This window comes from Chelmon rostratus, chromosome 2 (assembly GCF_017976325.1).
Source record: "Chelmon rostratus isolate fCheRos1 chromosome 2, fCheRos1.pri, whole genome shotgun sequence".
In the NCBI taxonomy this organism is placed as follows: Eukaryota; Metazoa; Chordata; class Actinopteri; order Chaetodontiformes; family Chaetodontidae; genus Chelmon; species Chelmon rostratus.
Window position 1 is genome coordinate 13,180,202 of NC_055659.1, and position 20,619 is coordinate 13,200,820.

A 20,619-nucleotide genomic window follows, 5' to 3' on the forward strand; every position below is an offset into this window, starting at 1 on the left:
AAACACGAGGCAAAACAAATAAAAAATGCCACTTTTTATTCTGCTTTAACACCGTCGAAAGCACAAGTCTTTCATTACGTTCCCGCTCATTCACATCAGGGTCTGTGTGGAACAGAAACAGGGATTACGGTGGCAAAGGAAAACCACTTCAAAATGCCTCCATAAACACCATCAAAGAATGGCGTCTTGTAAAAGCCTGGGTGCAAAAGAGCGAAGGGGGGAAAATAAACATAAACGTGTCAGTTTAACTGTGGTTGTATTCAGTAGTTTGGAAAAATGCCCAAAATGTCATTATTGAAAACACTACAGCGCTGTTAGATTTGTGAAACAGACACTGCAGGGACTCTAGCCACGCCCTTCATGCCAGTGCGACAAGCCGCTGCCTTCCCAGAATGCCGTGCTGCTGCCTCAAGCCAAGAGTCGTATGGACTGCCCATCGCTCGGGGTGGAGACCATTATTAAATGTGCTCTGTGGAGGGCCTGCAGGTAGCTCCCAGGATCAGACACAGGGAGAGCAAGAGGGGGCTGTTTGGCTTAAGTGTTTTTTATTAGGATAGATGGAGACCTAAGCTCCATAACAGAGCTTCAGCCCTTTCTCCCAGACAGGGGCCCACTTTCCCTTCTCACTGCACACAGGCACAAATCAAAACACCGGCCCCTCGCAGACACGCCGCTCAAAAATGGCATGTTCTCTTTTTTCACTTGGCTCGGCTTTCTCCTTGTCAAAATACAAATGCTCTATGATGGAATTCTGCAATTTCCTTTATCATCTGCAACAAGCCCATTTCTCGACTGTTAAGCCCATAATTATTGTCACTGAAAACAACAGGGAGGATTGACGGGGGGACTGTGTGAGTCCTTGCGTGCGTGCGCGGTGGAAAATTAATGATGTATTTATGAGAACTTGTGATACTCTGCTGGAGATCTTATTGTGCGTCTGCACTCCACACACGGAGCTCACAAATACGAGTGGGCAACTCAGCCAAATTTGAGTTTTGGCTCCACCCCTGCTCTATATTTTTCCACACAATGCTGCAGCACATATTAGAGCCAGCTGGCCCGATGACATAACTTCCTCCTCCAGTTGTAACAATACGGTGACATGTGTAAAGGCTGCTTTTACACTGCCCATCACTGACACTAGAACACCATGAACATCTGCTCCGCACAAGGACAGTAAGTCGTGGAAGAAGACTGCCCACAAACACCCCCATCCCTTAATTCGGTGACCAGGAGCTGTTGTTAAAAAAAGATGGAAGAACTTTATTTGAACTTTACAGTATCTTACAGACAGCGCACGGCTCCATTACAGCAGTTTTATATGCACTGTGTTATGTCTGTAAAGTGTAAAGGTATGAGGAAATATTTTATAGAAGACTTTACCTCGTCTTGACCTCCCTGTTGTCATCAGTGGACTTCTGTGAACCCAGAAAAAAAATGTTCCCATCTGGCTTGCCATCACTCCAAACGCTGCTGTTAAACGTGTGGGAATTACAATAGTCTCGCGCTGGGCACAGAGGAGGAGGAAAAAGAGGGAGGAATCGCAGGGAAGAGGGATGGATTCACTTGAAAGACCCAGCTGTTAGGCCATCCGAACCCTGGGAAAGTCTGATACTGTTTTTAATGTATGGGTGATCACCTCGCCAGCACATCAGCCTGACTTATAAAGCCTCCTAAAAAATGTAGGGAACAGGTGGACGGGGAAGTCTGGCAAAGGGCGAAAGAGGCCGAATGCCAGGTCTGTTCTCTCTGCCAACATTATATGTTGCTTTGAACCCCCCTCTGACTTTTACCCCCTGCAATGCAATGAATCACTCTTGTTTTTTTAATTTCCCCACTTTTTTTTAGCGTCTATTAAGCCACAATCCCTTTACACATTTATTTCTCCACCTTTAATGCATATATTTCTGCACATTTTCTCCAATGCTCTGTATGTTGCATGCAGCAGTTTGTGTGAGTAGGCAGGTAGATATGAAAAACTCATTCCAAGGCTTTAATGTGGTGCAATGCGGGTGAGGGCTGTACAGCAGTGTGTATATTGACTTCTCTGTTTCTGTAATGTTTCATTGAATAAAACAAACAGCCAGCCTCTCAATCCAGTTTTATCCATAACCTCTGAAATGAGACTTTATGTTTCATACAAACGGCATCTCGGTTACATCAATAATCCTGCAAATGAAATCGATTTCCCCTCCCGCTCTTCCAATTCTGATCACAGCTGGGTTCCCCATATGGAGTATTAATGGGGTGGAGCACCCTGAGCCTGATCTAAAGCTGGAGAATTCTGGGCACACCACAACATCAAATCCCACTGTAATTACCTTCATGCAAACACAGGGGCCCTCTCCAACACAATATGGGTTGAAGATTGGGATTTGTGTGCATTGTTTTTGACGCTGGAATTGATCTTGAAAATTGTTTGGTGCAATTTACCAAGATGCTTAAGAAAATTGAAGAGCACTGACTGTGCGGCATACAAATGCGCTGTTGTGATGAGCACAATATACCAGCTCTAGGTGGCTCATCTACATTTTTGACAGCAATGACTTTCTGGGACAATACAACAACAGCTAATCATTGTGTTTTCCATAAATTCAAATTACCAAGATCATGGATCTTGACAATCGTCACTCATCTTTTAAGTTAACGAGAAATTCTCCAAATCGAAGATGAAACCAATTTTACCCATGCAGAGGGCTAAGCAGCCGGTTGTTCTCAATTAGCTTACACATGTATTTGAGCCCAATTTTGGCACAGCAAATAAAATGCCATTTTGTCACTAGATTATGCTATCTGACATAAGGCTATTGTCTTAATTCCCTTAGGCTGTGGTGGAGAAAAATCACTAAACATTCAGAGGGCCAGGCTATATCCTGTCTTACAGACGTCGCTATCCCATCATGCACACCCCAGCCTTCTCTCTCCAGCAGGTGGGGGTGGTCATGCACCACGCAACACGGTTATGGGTTTAAGTCTGAAATCTACATACTGAAATGACTTCAGCTCTCTCGCACAATGCCAAACTTGCTGGAAGTCTGATGAGTTTATTTCATCAATTCCAGAAATGCTGCAGAGAGAGAGAGGGAGAGGGAGAGAGGGAAAGAGAGAGAGAGAGAGAGAGAGGGAGGGAGGGAGGGAGAGACGGACAGACAGAGAAAGAGAGACGGACGGAGTGAGAGGAGAGAGTCTATTTCTACATACAATAGCCTCTGTCCATCATCGTCTCAGTACGTGTGTGTGCATGCGTATATGTGCACTTACATCCCCTCTGCATACATAGATGTGTGGAAGTAAGTTTGATGTGGAGCCTCTCTGCCCTCTGAGTAGCACAGTGACTGCTGTCCATCTGCTCCAGGGTCTCAGGTGTGTGTTATCTCTTCCTGTGCCCCTGGGAACTTTCAACAGATATGCCAGTCAGCCTGGGCTGAACTGCTCTTGTAAATTACTCACTAAACAGCCCTGCCCTGGATTCTGCATTCGGGGGAAAATCAATTATTTGACCCCCCCTTACATTTCACAGTCCATTTTCAGCATGCTGGGGCCAATTACACCCAGCAGAAAGACTACTCTTTATGTCATTCCGACGATGACCTCCATCTTGCAGCTCCACACGGAGCACTGTTAATGCACCAACTACAAGCACTTGTGCCACGAAGGAGCGTGCTAATGCACTGGTTACCCACACTTTAGCCACACCAAGCACACAAATACAGCAGCTGAGAGGCAGCACCACAGCCACACACAGCCTGCTGTAGTGTCTCTCGACTGGGAGGTGATCATCCCGTGTCCAGTGCACAGAGCGAACGCCACTGACGGTTTGACAGCCCTAATGAAAGCTGATTACCAGGAGGCATCTATTAATTTGTCCTTAATCATGACAAAGAGAGTCTGTGGCTAACAGCTGTGAAATGGCAGCCGCCGCGCGGAAATGAGGCTCAGGGAAAGGCCGGGGACAAGGGGTTAGGCCCTGCACTGTCATTAACTGCCTGCCATTGTGTGTGCTCGCTCAGAGCTTAGCTACAGGTAACTCAATAAGATAACACAGACTGCGCTCTGCCCTGGTCTTTGTGAAAAGCTATTGCTGTGAATCCTGGGCGGCTGTGCAAAGAATAGGAGGATATTGGTTTGCATGCTCCGAGCAGGAGTTCTTATGATCCAGGTGAGAAGCTGACAGTAACAGGTTTAAGCTCTGTTCCTCCGTCTGCTGGAGGGGTGCTGAGGGAAAAGTCAATCATGGACCGAACAGGTTGCTGAATAAGGAACTGAGCTGGCATTTCAAAGAGGCACGGTGCAACAAATGTAGGCTAAATCAAGGCCTAATTTTAGATTTTTAGAATATGAAGACATAAATGACAAATCTGTCTTGTGTTGGAAATTGACCAGAAATAAAGCAAAAACAAATACTGACTCCAATATACACAGATTTCATGCAGGGAGGGCACATCATAATGAAATCATCGTATTTGAATATTTACAGCTGTGTCAAATCCTGGATGAAGCCGCTTTGACGGATTGGTGGAGTCATGTTCAGAGGAGGAGGCCCCTCATATAAATGATCCGCCTGCTAGAGTGGCTAATGTGGTTTATAGGACCCTTAGGAAGCATTGGGAGGGGAGATAATTATAGTGGCTGTCACAAGGTCTGTGATATAACAACACCACCGAGTATTTAACCCATACGGTGATTTATCATGAGACTAATGATCATTGAATTTCTCTTCTGTCAGTCAGCACAATAATGCAAACATGTGCTTTTGAGTGTAAAACAACAACAAGCTGGGTGGTGCCGCTTTCATTTCGACTTGTAATGGGTTGATGTCCATATCTACAACAGTGGTGTATAAGTGACTTGCACTAATGTAAACTTGCATGCTGCTGCTTTAAAGCTCTTGTTGTGTCACTTTGGCTGTTTTTGTAACTTTTTTTTTTTAACAGGAAATCACATTACTTATCCTAGAGACAAACTGTCCAATCAAAAAGAAGGTCAACAGCAATATGTTGTTTATTTTCATTTCCCTCTGCTGTAAACTGGACCACTGGACACTTTATTTGACTAAGTGTCCATGTATCGCTAATAATCCCGATCTGAATAGTCTGAATAATCCATTTGATTAGTGTGCTGCAACGCTGGCACATTTGTGCAGTGATGTTAAATCTGTTCTGCTATGGAGGACGTTTGTTCCTACATTCTTCTGTTTGACTGATTGTTGCCTTTTTCCGAATCATATCTACTACAGCGAGCTAGATACGTTCAGACCACCGGACCGACACTCGCAGCCGTGAACTCATGTCCTCTGTGTGTATATGAAGCTGGTTTGATTTAGTGCACAAAACATCGGGTTTACATATGCTTTGTGAAATTCTCACTGTTCTTCTCCTTTTCAACACGAATGGAAGTGAGTGGTGCTCAGTTCACTTAAGAGGTGAACAATTTTACTTTTAAAGATCCATTCATTTGTAATACAATTTTATGGTTTGGATTGTGAGAAATGACTTGAATGAATGAATTTTGATTATGTACTATACACAGTGAAACCTTAATAAATCTCTTATTCTGTCAGGCTTTGATATTTACATGTAGATATACAGACATTACATAGATGCTATAATAACATTACACATCTTATATGAATCCTCTGCTTTACATTTCAGTCATTTTGCACCAGTCTAAAAACACTCACTTAATTGCGGAAGGACTGCAGGGCTTGGATGTAACATGACAAACAAGGCAGAACATTTCGTTTGGCTTCGTACGAATTAATCAGTGGAAATGGGCAGACATGTTGAGCAAACAGTCATTTAAGACTCTGCTGAGACACTGATGGAAGCCATGATTCAATTAGATAGCGAGCTCTTAAAGATGCAACAAGTCTTTTAGCTCAGGAGGGAGGACAACAACCACGGCTGGCTACGGCTATGTCAAGCTCCTGAGGACAGGTTAGATTACTTGACGGATAAAAAGTGATAACAGCAGCAAAAGTATTGGGATATTATCCATCCTGGTTCAGTTTTTTATTCAAATGAATATTGCCTGAATTGGTCAAATCTCAACAATGTACTACTCTGTTTATCATTTAGATATTTCTCTAAGAGCTTGTACACATGTGGGACTGAGCACATTTTATATTTAACATCTGTTAAGCACATTTCGTAGCTCGGTATTGCATCAGAAGCTGGCATCAAACCAGTACGACCATACAAAGGAAACGTTATCTCATCGCGTATTCAAACAACACATGCATCCAGCTACAATATTATCTTTGTTCTCAAAGGCAGTTGTTGTGTCAATTGTATATAGTGTAGAAAACATGTACAATATAAAATACTGCCCTTAAATTAAGGCTTAAGTTCAACAGTGTATGTTAATTATTAAAATAACTCAGCAGCATTTACATTGATTGCAATATGCAACTACATTTTGAAAGAATTTTACTCAAGTGAAAAGTGTGTCTCTTGTAGTTGTTCTCCCTATTCATTAATATTTGCATCTCGTGGTAGAAAAATTACTTTTAAGCATACGATGTACATATTTCTTCATTGACACGGTTAACTGGCCTCGCTCTTTTATCTCTGCCAAGCAAGCAGGAGGTTGAGACTGTGTAGTTGGAAAGATTATAAGAGGTGTCTCAGTTTGCTACATTTATTTTTAAGACAGAAACTGAAAGTGCGTGTTTTTATTCAATACATCCATTAACCTGTAGAGCGCTATTTACAGTACAAAAAACAGTGTTATGTTTTTTTTTTTTTTACAAAAATATCAAAATGATAATGATACATAAAACAGAATTGTGAGAGAATAATCAAACAATCATTATATCTTATTATTATTATTGAGAACCACACAGTATATTAATCTCATATGAAACATTTGGGATTTTAGACAAGTTGCAGGCTCCGCTTTAAACAGCAGTAGCATTGAATCAAAGACATGAAGTGCTGCTACTGTGGGTGGTGTATCACCATCCAGCCTAGCGCCTACCAACGATATTTGAGCCTGCATTTGGGTATTAATCAGACAACTGCAAAAGCATTCCTACTGCTGAAGTGCTTATTTGCATAACCTATAAGCCAGTGGCTGAACGTGCGTGATCAAGTGACACATTTTAGCTGTGGAAGAGATATCTCAAGCTGAACAACACAAAGTCGTATTTTCAGTGTTTTCACCATTAAAATTCAGACATAAGGTGTCTTTCTCAGAGTCAGTTAACGTTTTATTAGCGTTTGATTATTGCACACTTAGAATTTTCACTGGTGCGACCGAATGATGGAATGCAGCGCCGAGAGATTTTCTGTGTTTTTGTTTGGCATTTGGTGGGTGTTGTCAGTTTAGGGTTGGGGCAGCAGGGAGTTGAGAGGCACCGCAGGCCTCATGCTGAGTCCCCTGGTGCTGCCCCCTCTCATCTACGAGAAGAGTCTCTTCTCCCCTGCTAAGTTTGCAAAGTCCAATTTTCAGCTAATATGGAGGTCGCAACAGCAGGCGCAGAGGGCGTAGTAGGACATAATGGCTATGGGATTGTAAATATTGGTTTTAGAGAGACACAATTGGAGGGCAAGCGGAGAGAAATTTCCATAGAGTATGTGCTAGCACCATTGGAGGCCTTGGTGCGGCAGAATAGATTTTCCATTCTAGTGTGTCACATTAGATTTTCGGAGGTGCTCAGTGGCAGGTACATGTCATTAGTAACACTTTAGCACAGTAATGAACCTTTTTATTTATCCGGTGCTTCTCTCATGAATGAATAAGGAGCTGCTCCCCAACTGTGCCCAGCTGTGAGGAGCAGACAGAGGAGGCAGAGGGAGAGGGGGAGAGAGGGAGAGAGGGAGAGGGGGAGAGAGAGGCTGGAGCGCCACGAAGTCGAAAAGGGGAACGTAGAGCCCTGGGGAATGCTGAGGAGGGTTAAATGATCATTATTGTGACACTCACATGCACACACACACACGCACACACACATGCATTCACACACGCATCAGTGAACAAAAGAGCATTACGCACACATGCGCACAAGCACACACACACACACACACACGCATGCACGCTCCCCACCTCCGCTCCCTGGGGTCCTGATCTGACACTCTATTTACACACACATTTACACAGTCTACTCCCTCCTTTATAAAGCTGACAGGTACTTAAGCGGTACATTACTCTGAGGAGCTCAAGCCTCTCGGCGGTGTAACCAAACTGTCCATTCACTGCTGGCCTTGTCTCACTGTTCATTCAATAATGGCCTCGGAGAAATGCACCAGTAACGAGCGCTTGTAGTTGGGCAGGCAGGCCGGCAGTCTGACGCTGAGCATCAGGAGACTTTTAAGATGGCCCAGGCTCACTGAGTGGGAAAGAAAAATGTGTCAGGGTTCAGTAGCTCGTGGAGACGCCGGGAGTCTCGGTGGAGTTTAGGTCACACGGGGAGCTCAGCTCCCCAGATCTGCCAATGCCAGTCGAGTCGCTTGACATGCGTCTGCTTCTGTTAGTGGCTCTTTTTTTCCCCTGCGCTGCATCAGAAATCAATAGTACAAGTAGCTTTATCTTGACATACCTAAAAACCAATCAGTGCACGTCTGTCTTAGGTCAGTGACATTAAGTGTCGTAATACAGGTGGCCCTCCTCGGCTCCTCTCAGATCCCAGCCTGGTGCAGTGAAGCGGTTAGAGTGGCGATGGCTGGTGTGGTCAGGGCCCCATGTCACCCCCAGCATCCTCAGTGTTCATTTCCCTTTCATCTTGAGTGTGAAATCGCTGCCGGTGCAGCACTGACCTCAGCATTAAGAGGTCAACTATTGAAATCTGATGTGCGCCTCTCTGGCTGAGGGACCTCAACAGATGGAGGGAAAGAGAGGGAAGGTAAGAAATGGAAGGAGAAAGGAGGAGCTTAGAAAGAAAACAATCATCTCAATAGCAAGCCGTCCATTATTGCACTTAAAGAGTCTTAAAACGCTACATTGCGCAAAATAAGTGTAAGAATCAGCTGATTCGTTGAAGTAGTTCCTAAGTTTTGGATCGAGGTCATTTTTTCGACTTAATTGGCTTCTTCCAACAAACATGAGGTCAGATGATGTTAAGAAGATTTTTTGTGTCGAGGTGAACACCTTTATGCAAAATCATCACTGTCTGAGCCTTTATGTGACTGAACCAGACATAAGAACAGAATTTGAATATCACAAAGAAAATGCGTGTTCATTTATTCAAGGTCATGTTCAGTGTTTGCCTTGTTTGTTTCCATCTTGAAACACTCATTCTAATACATCAGCAGTTTGTAGCTCACGTGTTACGTCGGCACCTCTTTGCTAGAAACCTTTCGCTGTCATATTTTTTTCTCACAGTTAAGGACACTAATGTCTCTGAGTAGAGAAACTTGCAAAACTCCAAACTTTGCAGCTTTTGGCAGCTTTTTTCCAAAATACATGCCAGAACTTCCTGTCTCAATGTGCTTCAAACATAAGGTTCTGCATTTAAAGTCAATTCGACACCTCATCTCAGTATGAATCCCCTCCGAAAGCATATGTGATATGAAGCGTCAGAGAAGTTTGAGGTCTTGTCTCATATTTCCCATCGGCTACACTTTCATCCCTCTCTCTGCAGCAGACCACCCCTAGCAACCCTGCCCAAATAAGGTGTTCTGCCTTCAATACTCTCCTCTCTGAAGAATCTGAGGAGTTCAGAATCTGCCGAAACTTTGGATCTCAAACACAAACATCTTTTATTCAAAGGGTGTCTGTAATCACAAATAAATAGCATTTCTAGCGATGAGCACAAGGCACAAGGGAGAGAGGAGCCTATCTCAGGAGCAGATAACTAGTAGATATGATTCCTTAGATAAGGAGCAGTAATTTGGCTTTTAGAGATAGCTCCGGGGGCCGCTGTGCTGAGCTGCGCTGATTTACTGTGTGTATGGGAGGTTGTTTTTTTCCACATTTTTATCTCTCCTGTTGAAGAGCTTTTCATCTCTGATGATTTTCTCTCTTTTTTATGTATTTCCCCCAGAAGGTGAGATCACAAACCCACAGAAGGCAGAGTGGCATGTTTTAAAGCGATGGACAAAATACAAATATTTGAAAATGTATTTCATGGTAATTATGTCAGGTTTCATGGCCTTGGCACAGTACTGAGGCACAGCCTGGATGCCTTAATTTGTATAGAAACTGTAATCATTTGTTCATTTCAAGGTGAAAATTGCATTTTTTAATTTAAATTGTATCCTGCGTGATAGGCTATTATCTAGAAAAATTGTCGCTGTGTATGGCGGTCTATGCCCTGCCGTCACGCCTGTTTAGAGCCCACCTCTCCTGAGAAAGGGCTTATATATGAATCTCCTGACTGAATGCACCCAGCTTGTTCTTCACTTAGGGCCGCCACTGCACTCATTTCCATTTTTGTTATTAATATTAATTAGTTTGAGAGCACAGCTCAGATTTTAAATGTAAATCAAGCTTGGCTTCACAGTGATTTTTATCTTGCTCCGATTTCTTAGATTTACAACTTTACTTGGACTTTTTTCTTCTCCTTTCCTTTTTTAAAAGCTGGTTCGAGGGAGGTGTGCGTTGGTGTGGGCGTATTTGTGCATGCATGTGCACAATTGCATTTCCAACATTGAACAAATAAGTCAAGTTAGACCTAAAAAACTAAATGTCGACTGATCAAATGCAAAATGAGTTAAAATATATCACGACCGGGACACAGTTTCTGATAAATCTGATGACTTCAAGCTATGACAATAGCCCATTTGAGCTCTTGCTTTTTACTTATACATGACAGATTGTCTATCTATAATACCTGAGAGGGGTAACCATGAAATTCAAAATACCTAATATGTTCTGAAAATAAGATGTTCTCCCTATGCAAAACACACAGTTGGGTAGGAGATATATGCGCACCAAGCTGTGCGTCTGTGTCTGTGTCAGTGGGATCCTTGAGGTGACGAGCACAAAGCTGAGGCTCAGGTACACGGCGTATGCTGGCATAATTACAGGATTTGGAGGATTATTATACTGTAAGTGCTTTCATGGCGACAGCTGGGAGCTTTTTACTCCCCGTGACACATAATCTCAAAGAATAAAACCAAGACCCCCAGAGCATCTCTTAATCATTTCTTAGCATACCTGCACACGGCTCTGAACTCTCTTTCTGAAGACAGATTTGTAAAATTAGAATATAATTATCATATCTGGTGTAAATCATTCTAAAGTCGTGTTTTCAAATACATATTTTCTTAAAAATGGAGACATTTTTGGCCTGTTTCTCTCCACTGAAGGCCCTCACTGGTCGTTTGTGTTCTTCTTCTTCATGGCTGTCCCGACTCTACACCAGCGGCTTATTTATCACAGCATGGCCAGGTTCAGGAGCCTGGTCCTAAATTAGATCTGAATCAGAGCCTCTATTCCATGGCTCAATCTGAAAGCGAGTATGACCAGGCTGAGGCTGTGACTTCTCTATCGCTGCCTCCTGAGCGATAGGGCCTCCTGGTCTCTACAGCGAGGCTCAGGAGTTTCATTTCCATCCCTGTGATCTAAACAAACCCATTACCGCCAGCCAGTTATGCACAGGGGCAGTACGCAAGCCCCGGGCCTGAGGACACAGCCCACGGCTAAGCCACCGTGGCACAGAGCCACCTTCAATGGCCGTATGTCCATATAGAGAGGAGAGAGGAGGAACGGAGAGCCCGGGCCACTGCACTTTATCTAAACCACTCCAGAGAGGCGAGTGGAATCGGCTCTTGTGGGCTCTGTTTATCCTCTGCTCCTGTAGTCAATCAATTAGGGGATCAAAGGAGGAGATGAGGGAAGTGTCACAAAGCTCTCCCACACACCACTGCCTGAGCTGCCACCTCGTCCAGTCTGAGTGACAGCAGACCGGAGGGAGACAAAACTCTCGGGCCGGCACCTCAGGAGACAAGCTGGAGCAAAGGGGACAACCATAGCACATGCCAAGGTCTAATCTGGACAACCAGAACACAAACTTTTAGAGGAATATTTGAGGGATGACACACAGCAGGCAAGGAGCCACCTAACAATGCATATTAAATATGTTGAGAGGATCCACTGAGATCCTCAGAATGAGCTCATATAGAAAATTTGCCACAGAATCAATTCAGTAATTGACCATATTCCTGCCTTATTGACATGCTTCTCCACAGCATAAGAATATATATATTTTTTAAATGTGTGTTTTTGTAATTAGACACTGACGAGAATTTCCATTTGCATCAAATTTAACTGAGCCTCGATGATATAATGTGGTGATAACGCTGCAGTTTGGAGCTGATTTGAATCTGTGAATCTAAAGGGAATACTAAATATTCTGCGTCTATTTATACTCGCTGAGCTGTTCAAATCTCTCAAATATTTAACAAAGTATGAAATATGAATGATAGTTACCTCATGATAACAGCCTAAATGGAAGTTTATTCAGATGAGTACTTACTTTATTTAGCATCAAATTTATCTTCTAATACAATTTGATGTTAGTGATGTTAATACTTGTGATTAGTGATGCCTTTAATTAGTTTCATTTAATTGCAAATCAACAGTAAAGTGCTGGTTATTATTTTGTGGTATATAAAATGTAAATGCATCTCTCACAATGCGACTTGGCACGGTTTTCTGTCTTTGCTAAGATTATTTATAGACATTGTATCACCGCAGTGACTGCAGACGCATCCAACATGTTTGAGACGTGTTTAAAATCTGTCGGGACCGAATGAACAGACCTAAGGCTCGTCTGACATACCTCCAGCAGGGCCGATGGCAAAAAAACTGAATGAGCTCAACTGTTCTGACGTGTCATTTAAAGCACAGCGGATGCTTCCATACCACACCAGTTAGTTCCCCTGCATTCACGCCATACCACAGAGATTTGCAGACAGCGGCGGGAGAGGACAGCGCTGCTGGTCAGTGGACAGAATGAATGACTTCCTACAGCTGCAACCAGACACGCTCTCAGTCTGTGTCTCTGAGTCTGGGAGCTCTCATCACTCCCTAATCACATCACCAGCACTGGAACAGTCACTGGTGGCCCGCTGGCTCCGCTAATGTACACTAATGTACTTGAACACACACAGCATGCACAGGCAAGGTGCATGTACCCGTGTGCATGTACGCATGATTGCAAGTATACAGCTTGTGCACAGGTGTGCTCATAAACTTAACACTAGGGCCTCAACCAGCAATTATTTCATCATTCTTCTGATCTTTTTTTTTTAATGAATTATTATGTCTATGCTCTAATAAATGTCACAAAATGCAAAACAATACTCATCGCTAAGCCCATGGTGATGTCTAAACTTTGCATTTTTTTTATCCGAAACTCAAAGATATTCAGTTCACAGTAATGAACAACAGTGAAAACAGAAAATTCTCACAATTGACAGGATGAAAGCAGAGAATATCTGTCATTTTTGTTTGAAGAATGGCTTAAAAAAATCACCCGATTGTTGATTAATTTTCTGTAATCAATTTAAGGAATCACACTACTTGACACACACACCCACATACACACACATACATGGTGAAACTAATTGGAATTAAAATGTTTAAAATAAAACATCCAAAACATCACACACAATAAAAAAGAGACAAATGGCAGAATCAGTTTTGGATCTTTAATTGATAACAGTTACGCCAGTGTTACAGTAAACACACCAACAGGCTGAAGGTAGTAAATACCAGTACAAGTTTCCCACTACTCTAATACTTCATACAGCAGAATAAATTATACCATGATAATATACACACATGCGGAACAGAAAAAGGAGTAAAGCAAAGCACAGATGTCAGAAAGCAACTAAACAGGTTAAGGGTCAAACAGACGGGAGGGGGGATAAGGAGTCGAATGCTTTAAATATCCAAATGTTTATTGACGCAAGTGTTAGAAATGGGTTTGATACACTAAAGACGATTCTAAAATTCTTCCTTTTGAAAATATACACATGAGTGAGGCGTCTAAGCGGAGCAGCTGGAACTGCTGCGATTCAGTGCGGAGTCAGCGTTACTTTGACTTTTTCTCCTCAAGTCTTTATTGGTCCACAAATCAAATGTGACTTGATTCAGTTTCCCAGAGCAGAGAGGCTGTCTTCACCAGCTTCATCATCATCATCATCATCATCATCAACATCATCATCATCGTGCTGGATTGTTTGTGGACGCCCACACAGAAGTTCGGGTGTGTTCTGGTCCATGGTCCAGTCAAGTCCGGTCTGCACTAATAATCAGTCTGTGAGATCAGGCGGTCAAAAACACCCTGGAAATGCTCTGATGCATGAAGATGTTTCATCCAGCCACCTTTAGAATATACAGCGGTCCTGTGGTCCAGGGAGTCTGTCTGTGTCACCAAGCCTTCATTTTCCACTGAGCTCAGTGTGATCCTCTTTTATACAACTTTTAATTGGAACATTTTTAATGGAATTTATATTTCACTAATTTATACAAATTCATTCTTACCTGGGCCCAAAACACAAAGAGAACTTTTGGTCAAAACAAGTAAACCAATTAAATACAATTTAAACAAAACCAACAGAAAACAAGCCAGTTAAGGAAACTCAAATCAAACATTTACTTCCACAGATCCCTCGCTTACCTACCACTCAACATAGTTGTGTTTTAGTATAAAACATACTCTTTATAAACAAACAATACACAATCTGCTCCAGCTACTGTACAGTTTTCAGCTTTTAAAAGGTGACAGAGGACCGAACCCCGTCTTGAGATACGCTTCTTTGTGCATCATCATCGTCTTCATCACACTGATGCCGGTGAAAGAAATCACACACATCTCAAGGGTACAGCTGGTCCTGGATCGTGTCGAAAGTCAACTATGAGTGCTACACAAATGTCTCATATCCACTATTCTTTAAATTTTTTCTTCTTTTTGTACATTTCAGTGAGTACGTCAAAGCGGAGGATTAGAGGGGGCTCCGGTCCAAACCAGAGAGGGGGGCCAATCAGTGGTGTTACCTGTGCCCTTTCACAACTGACTGGATTATATGATTTTCCAGAGTGCATGTGAATGGCACAGCTTGTGTACTTCTTAATCTCATAACAGAAAGCGTTGGAATGCTTGCAGTATATTCGCAGATGGAGCTTGTGGAATGTTTCGAGGAATGTTTGTTTAGTCTGAGAGTGGAAACCAACTGAAGGTGCATTTACAGAATGTGGCAATTGCTCTGTGAAAACAGAAATACTGACTGGTAATGGGAAGGGTCACTGTGAATTAGCTTTGACATTATTTTTGTGTGATTTAATCTGCTTTACACTGTTAAAGTCACCATCCCTGGCAGATGGGATTTGGGAGGAGCAGAGGGGTGGGGGAATTGAGTTAGCCCTCCTTGGCAAGGTCCATATTTCTAAACAAAATACATTAATTTCCCCAATCCTGTTTTTGCAAACAATGCCCCCCTCCCCATGGACCGTGGCTAAGGATGGGATGGAGGTTAGAAGGGGAAAGCTATTGGCCGCCAAAACGCTGCTTTAATTCCCTGCAGAATCCTTCCAGCCAGACTTCCCACAGAGTGGCCAAGTTCTTTAGGAATGTCAAGATGAATATGAAAGTGGGAAGGTCAAATCGCTCACGAACATTAGAGCTCAGGGAACAGGCAGGGGAACAGCAGCTTGGAAAACAATCATCCTCTCTTGTGTGACTGTGCCGACACGCCAGACATGCACACGCAACAGACACTCACTCCCGAATCGTCTCAGTCATCCACACCGTGTTTTACACACCAACATCGAACAGAGAAAAGAGATACGAATGGAATCAAAGAACAACATAAATCACATTAACCATAATCATATAACAGCAACAATAATCTTAACAATATCAAAAAGGAACAAGAATAAGAGTCGTTCAAATGATATTGGCTTTGTTAACTACTATGAACAGCAAGGTCAAAGTACATGTTGTTGATGGCTCTAAATGTGTGCTGGACTGCAGCCACGACAAAAAGGAACCCGGGCCAAGGCGGCCGACTATCCTCGGGTGTTCTGGGGTCCTGTCTGGCCTTCTGGGCAAAACAAAACAGGGTTTGGGGCTGGGGTAGGAGTACAAGGAGCAGGCAGAGACGCCCAAATATTGAGAAGAGAGGGTGCAGAGCCGCCTGGTGGTTGACAATGGCGTGAAAAGTTTAGTTCCATTCCCCGAAGAGCCTTGTCACACCGGCAAGCGTCCCTTTCTCTGCTGCACAGCGAGGCTGCGCGTCCGTGCGCTGATGTCATGGCCGGGCTGCAGGTCGAGCAGCAGAGAGGCGAGCTGGAGCTGGAGTCCAGACTTGATGGAGCATGGAGGTGGGTGGCAGAGGGCGGAGGAGAGCGGCGCAGGGTGTGTCCCGGGGGCTTTAGTAGGCCTGACCCGTCTCCACCTGCAGCAGTCCCAGCACGGCCGAGTGGTCTCCAAGTTTCATCCTCCTCTGGGTGGACAAGCTCACGTTCTTAGCCAGGTAGTCTACGGCAGCTGCACAGGCACAAAAAGACAGGAAAAAAACACACACACACGTCAGACAGGTGGTAGATTCCTGAGACATATGTCCTATTCACTCTCGTTTCATTTCTCTGATTAAGGCTGAAATAAGTTGTGGCAGAAGCGAGTGAGTCAAATGAAAAACAATTCACAGACAGAGAGTGAAAGATAAAAACCCCTCCCCTGTCCCTTGTCTGAGGTTGGCACGCCGCTGGCACGGAGCATGTGCATCCTGGTAAAGTCTCCATGCTGTCACTCAGACGGTCCCCGTGTGTGTTCTATGTGCCAGTCTTCATTACACTTGGCATCTCTGATTTCATGCCCTCCACACTCCACATGGCCGATCATTTTCATCCTCAGACAGCAGCTCTCTCCTCTCTCCTCCATTCATTACCCATCTACTGTGCTCAATCACCATCTTAATTAACCTCACATCAGCTCACATCCGCACTGCCATCAGTTTCTTGCCGCTGACAAAACACTGGCGCGTGCACACAAAACGTGACGGATCGGCACGCGCTCGCGTGCGTTCACGCACCGCAACACAAACACATTAAAAAAAAAGAAAACACCAGCAGATGCACAATACACCAAATCGCGACTAGAAGCTGCACATAAATACAAACAAATGTCGGCTAGCTGGCGCTGGCTAGCTTGTTGGGGAAGTGTGCTTCATTTTACCTCTTATGAATGGCTGTGACAGCATCAGTCAATTATGCTAATCTAATAAAGCAAACTCTTTCCTGCCCTGAGGGTGTGTGTATGTGTGTGCGTGATGGAGAACAGAGAAAGAGGGAGAGAGGGAGAGGTGGGCAAGAGGACACTGTGGCCCCTGAGGGTGTGCCGTTCTTTGAAGTGGCCCTCTCCTCTTTCCCATCCAAGTGGAGTGGGGTGTGACTAAGGCAGCTCTCTATGAGGATGGTGGTGGTGTTGGTTGGTGGTGTGTGTGTGTGTGTGTGTGTGTGTGTGTGGGGGGGGCTTTATCAAGAGCACGTGTCTGTCTCCACCAGCCGGGGTGCAAAGGTCAGGAGGCTCTCTTGCCTGGGTGCTGGGCATCGCTACGCCTTTTTAAATCGAGTCAATTTAAGAGGAGGAAATAAAGGAATGACCTGCTCTTGTTTGCACAGAATGACAAAAGCGGCTGTTTATGCAACAGCTCAAGCTGAACACACACGTACAGTTTTTAAATGTTAAATGTGGGGTTTACTCACTCTGGCCGTACTGGCTATACTGGTAGCCTGCAGTGACGGGGTCCACGCTGTAGCTGGTGGCGCTGTAGGTGGGGGGGCAGTATGACTGGGAGGAAGCCAGGCTGTCCACACTTTTGATGGTGTCAGAGCGCTGGCTGCAGCTGGCTGAGATGGGGTTGGAGCTCTCCAGGCTGCTGTGCAGGGGGGAAATGGAAAAGTCGTGCTGGGGCTGGGAGGGTACGGCGCTGGGGTTGCTCAGGATACTCATCACCTGGAGGGGAAGGGGGAACGAAGGATGTTAGAAATTTGGAAAATTGAGGATCAAAGCATTGACAGAGTTGAGGGAAAGTACTTTTTTTCTGCAAATATAGAGCCATCCTGGCACTTCACGGTAAAGATGCCAATAGAAATACACCATTTCAACTTTGAAATAGGGAAAGGGAAAAACTTCCCCCATCGTTTTTTTTTTAAAGAGCAGGGGGAAGGATACAAGGAGGGTGATGAGGTTAGAAAAAAAGAGAAAGGGAACAAGAGAGACTGTTTCCATTAGTTGGCGCTGCCAGTAAGTGTTCTGCTGTGGGACAGAAGGGTCCCAGGGTGATAATAGACCCACCATCCGTGCCAGACAGCCCCTGTCCCGGAGCCTGAGGCCTGAGCCCCAGCCTACAGCACAACAAGCACCAAGGGAGTCCCTAATCCCTCGCCCCTAGCCTACCCATCTCATGAATAGTAATGGAGTTGGAACTGGTAAATGATCCCCTCAGATCCCCACACAAAGTAGGCTCCACAAACCTTACTGAGGGGCCCGCTGATACTGCAGGTTGAAGCTCGCCTGAATATCACAGTGTGTATATTATTCATAGTGCATAAAAGCTTCCAATTCAATATTCTAGATTAATGTAATAGCATGTGACATTCGTCAGAAGAAGGTCTCAAAATATGTTAAAATGGAAGAGATTACCTCTAGTGCTACTCCAGTCTGAAGCACAGCGGTCCAGAACACTGTGAAGAATTTTGTTTTCTTATGCTGCGAGTTTCTTTAAGTGAAAAAGGAAAGTGGAGTGTGTGTGTGTGTGTGTGTGTGGGAGGGGGTGGTAAAAAGGGAATTGTCCCACACATGCTTCCCTCCTATAGCAGGGAAGCCTTCCCTTCAACATCAGGTTCATGTTGAGTTTTGCTATGCTGCACTGGCCTTTGGCCCCTTGGCTGCTAAACCAATTAGCCCATCATGGAGGTGGTTACACAGGGGTGATACACACGCAGACATATGCTAGCATGCATGGGCACATGAACAGACACGCGTGTGCACACACACACACGCTGCGAGCGTAGAGGCAATGCAGGGGCAAGCCAAACAGTCCGCAAATGATGCACTACTCCAGAACTATCCCACAGAGGGAAAATTAACCATATTCTGCAAATTAATCATATCTTTAGAAAAGGCCTCCCAGGAAATATAAAACACTCGAAGCACATCAGAAACATAAAGGCTGGTTAGTCATTTCCACATGTTAATTCTATCAGTATGGAAACCCCCACCCCGTCCCCTCAACATCTGTGGACAAAGCATGTGACATCTATCCATAAGAGGGAGATTCATGGCCCTCTTCATGCCGGACACATGTGATGCTTCCCCCCATATGGGGCCGAGCTGCAGACTCCGAGGAGGATGAGGGGAGTGTTACGTCCTGATGGTTTGTGATGGCTCAGAGTGAAGGGGGAGAGCTTGTTAAGTGTCCTGAGAGAGACGGCCGTAGGGCATAAGTCCATTTTAGTCATTGGTTAATTGAAGCTTGATTACATCGCTTCCTCATGAAATAGAATAGCTGACAATTGGCCTGAATATTATTCATGCTCATAAAAGTTCTTCAAAAGAAAATGACTTCTTATCATCGACATTGTACCAGTTTGGCTATTTTAGTGAATTAGGATGAGTCGGCCACTTTAGAGCCTAACAAGTGTTGTCATCTGTGAGGATGTCGCTCTCCTTCAGTTGTCCTGTCTCAGTGATTTGCAGAAGGAAGAAGGTGAGCTCTTCTGGAGTAGCCTGGTTCTCATGAGCTGTGCATCAGTGAGATTTTTTTGTTCACACCACTATGAAAGAAAATCAATTGTCCTCTCAATCTGATGGAGGGACAGCTGGAGGTGAACTTATCTTTCAAGCGCCAGACTGCACTGCGTTGGAGTCACTTCAGCCTCTCAGCAAAGTTGTCTCCTTCCACCCACATGTACAGTATTCTGTGTTCTAGACAGGTCAGTTTTAATTGCATGGCTTTGCCACTTTGATGTACCCATAAAGTTCTCTGACTTAACACTCGGGGGTTAGATGATACTGAGTCACATAAGCTCGTAAAAAAACACATTTGCTTCACATGTTTCTGCCACTGCCTGCTGTACAAAACAAAACTTTATAGATATTGAAGTCTCTTTAATCTGTGATCAGCAAATTTGCTCTCAGGGAGGAATACCACGCTTTTTTTTCTACTTTTAAACATATAACATGCACACAGCTTGATGCCCATTAATGGAACACGGTTTTGGATTGACAGGTTTACTGTCAGTGCAACATTTGATGGAGTTTCGCTGGATGGGGTCTGGTGCGCCAGGATGTTCCTCAAGTTTTAAATTACATATCTCAGTATACACGCGGGTGTATTAAACAAGACTTGTGGAGTCTGAATTAGTGGAAAATTTAAAAGATGAGAAAAATATCGTAACAACCACATTATTTTTCCGTACATACTCTTTACTCTTTTGCAGAGAAGACTTCCTCCCTGCATCTCTCCCTCCCTCCTTCTCCTCCCTCTCCTCCCCCCCCCCACGTCCTCTTTCCTTGCATACAGCGTCCTCAGCAGCCCAGAGTTCGTTTGTTGTTTGACGTTGTGTGAGTGCTGGTTTGGGAGATAATGTGAGCCAGGACCTAGTTTAAAGGACAATGCTCCAGGGCGTTCCCTGCCTCTCTCACCCCCTCCCCTCCCCTCACCCTCT

The 20,619-nt window shown here is 44.2% G+C and overlaps 1 protein-coding gene across 4 annotated transcripts in view; it reads right to left on the bottom strand.

Annotated features, from left to right (window-relative positions):
* Window positions 1–16,319: 16,319 nt before the first annotated feature.
* The window catches only part of pax7a (paired box 7a), a 43,127-nt gene continuing 38,827 nt past the window's right edge, over window positions 16,320–20,619 (bottom strand). For all 4 annotated transcript variants that reach the window (XM_041962880.1, XM_041962905.1, XM_041962889.1 and 1 more), the window contains exons 8-9: window positions 17,653–17,902; window positions 16,320–16,435 (exon numbers count right to left, since the gene is read on the bottom strand). In XM_041962880.1, coding sequence (XP_041818814.1) covers window positions 16,320–16,435; window positions 17,653–17,902 — 366 coding nt within the window. The remainder of the gene's footprint in view (window positions 16,436–17,652; window positions 17,903–20,619) is intronic.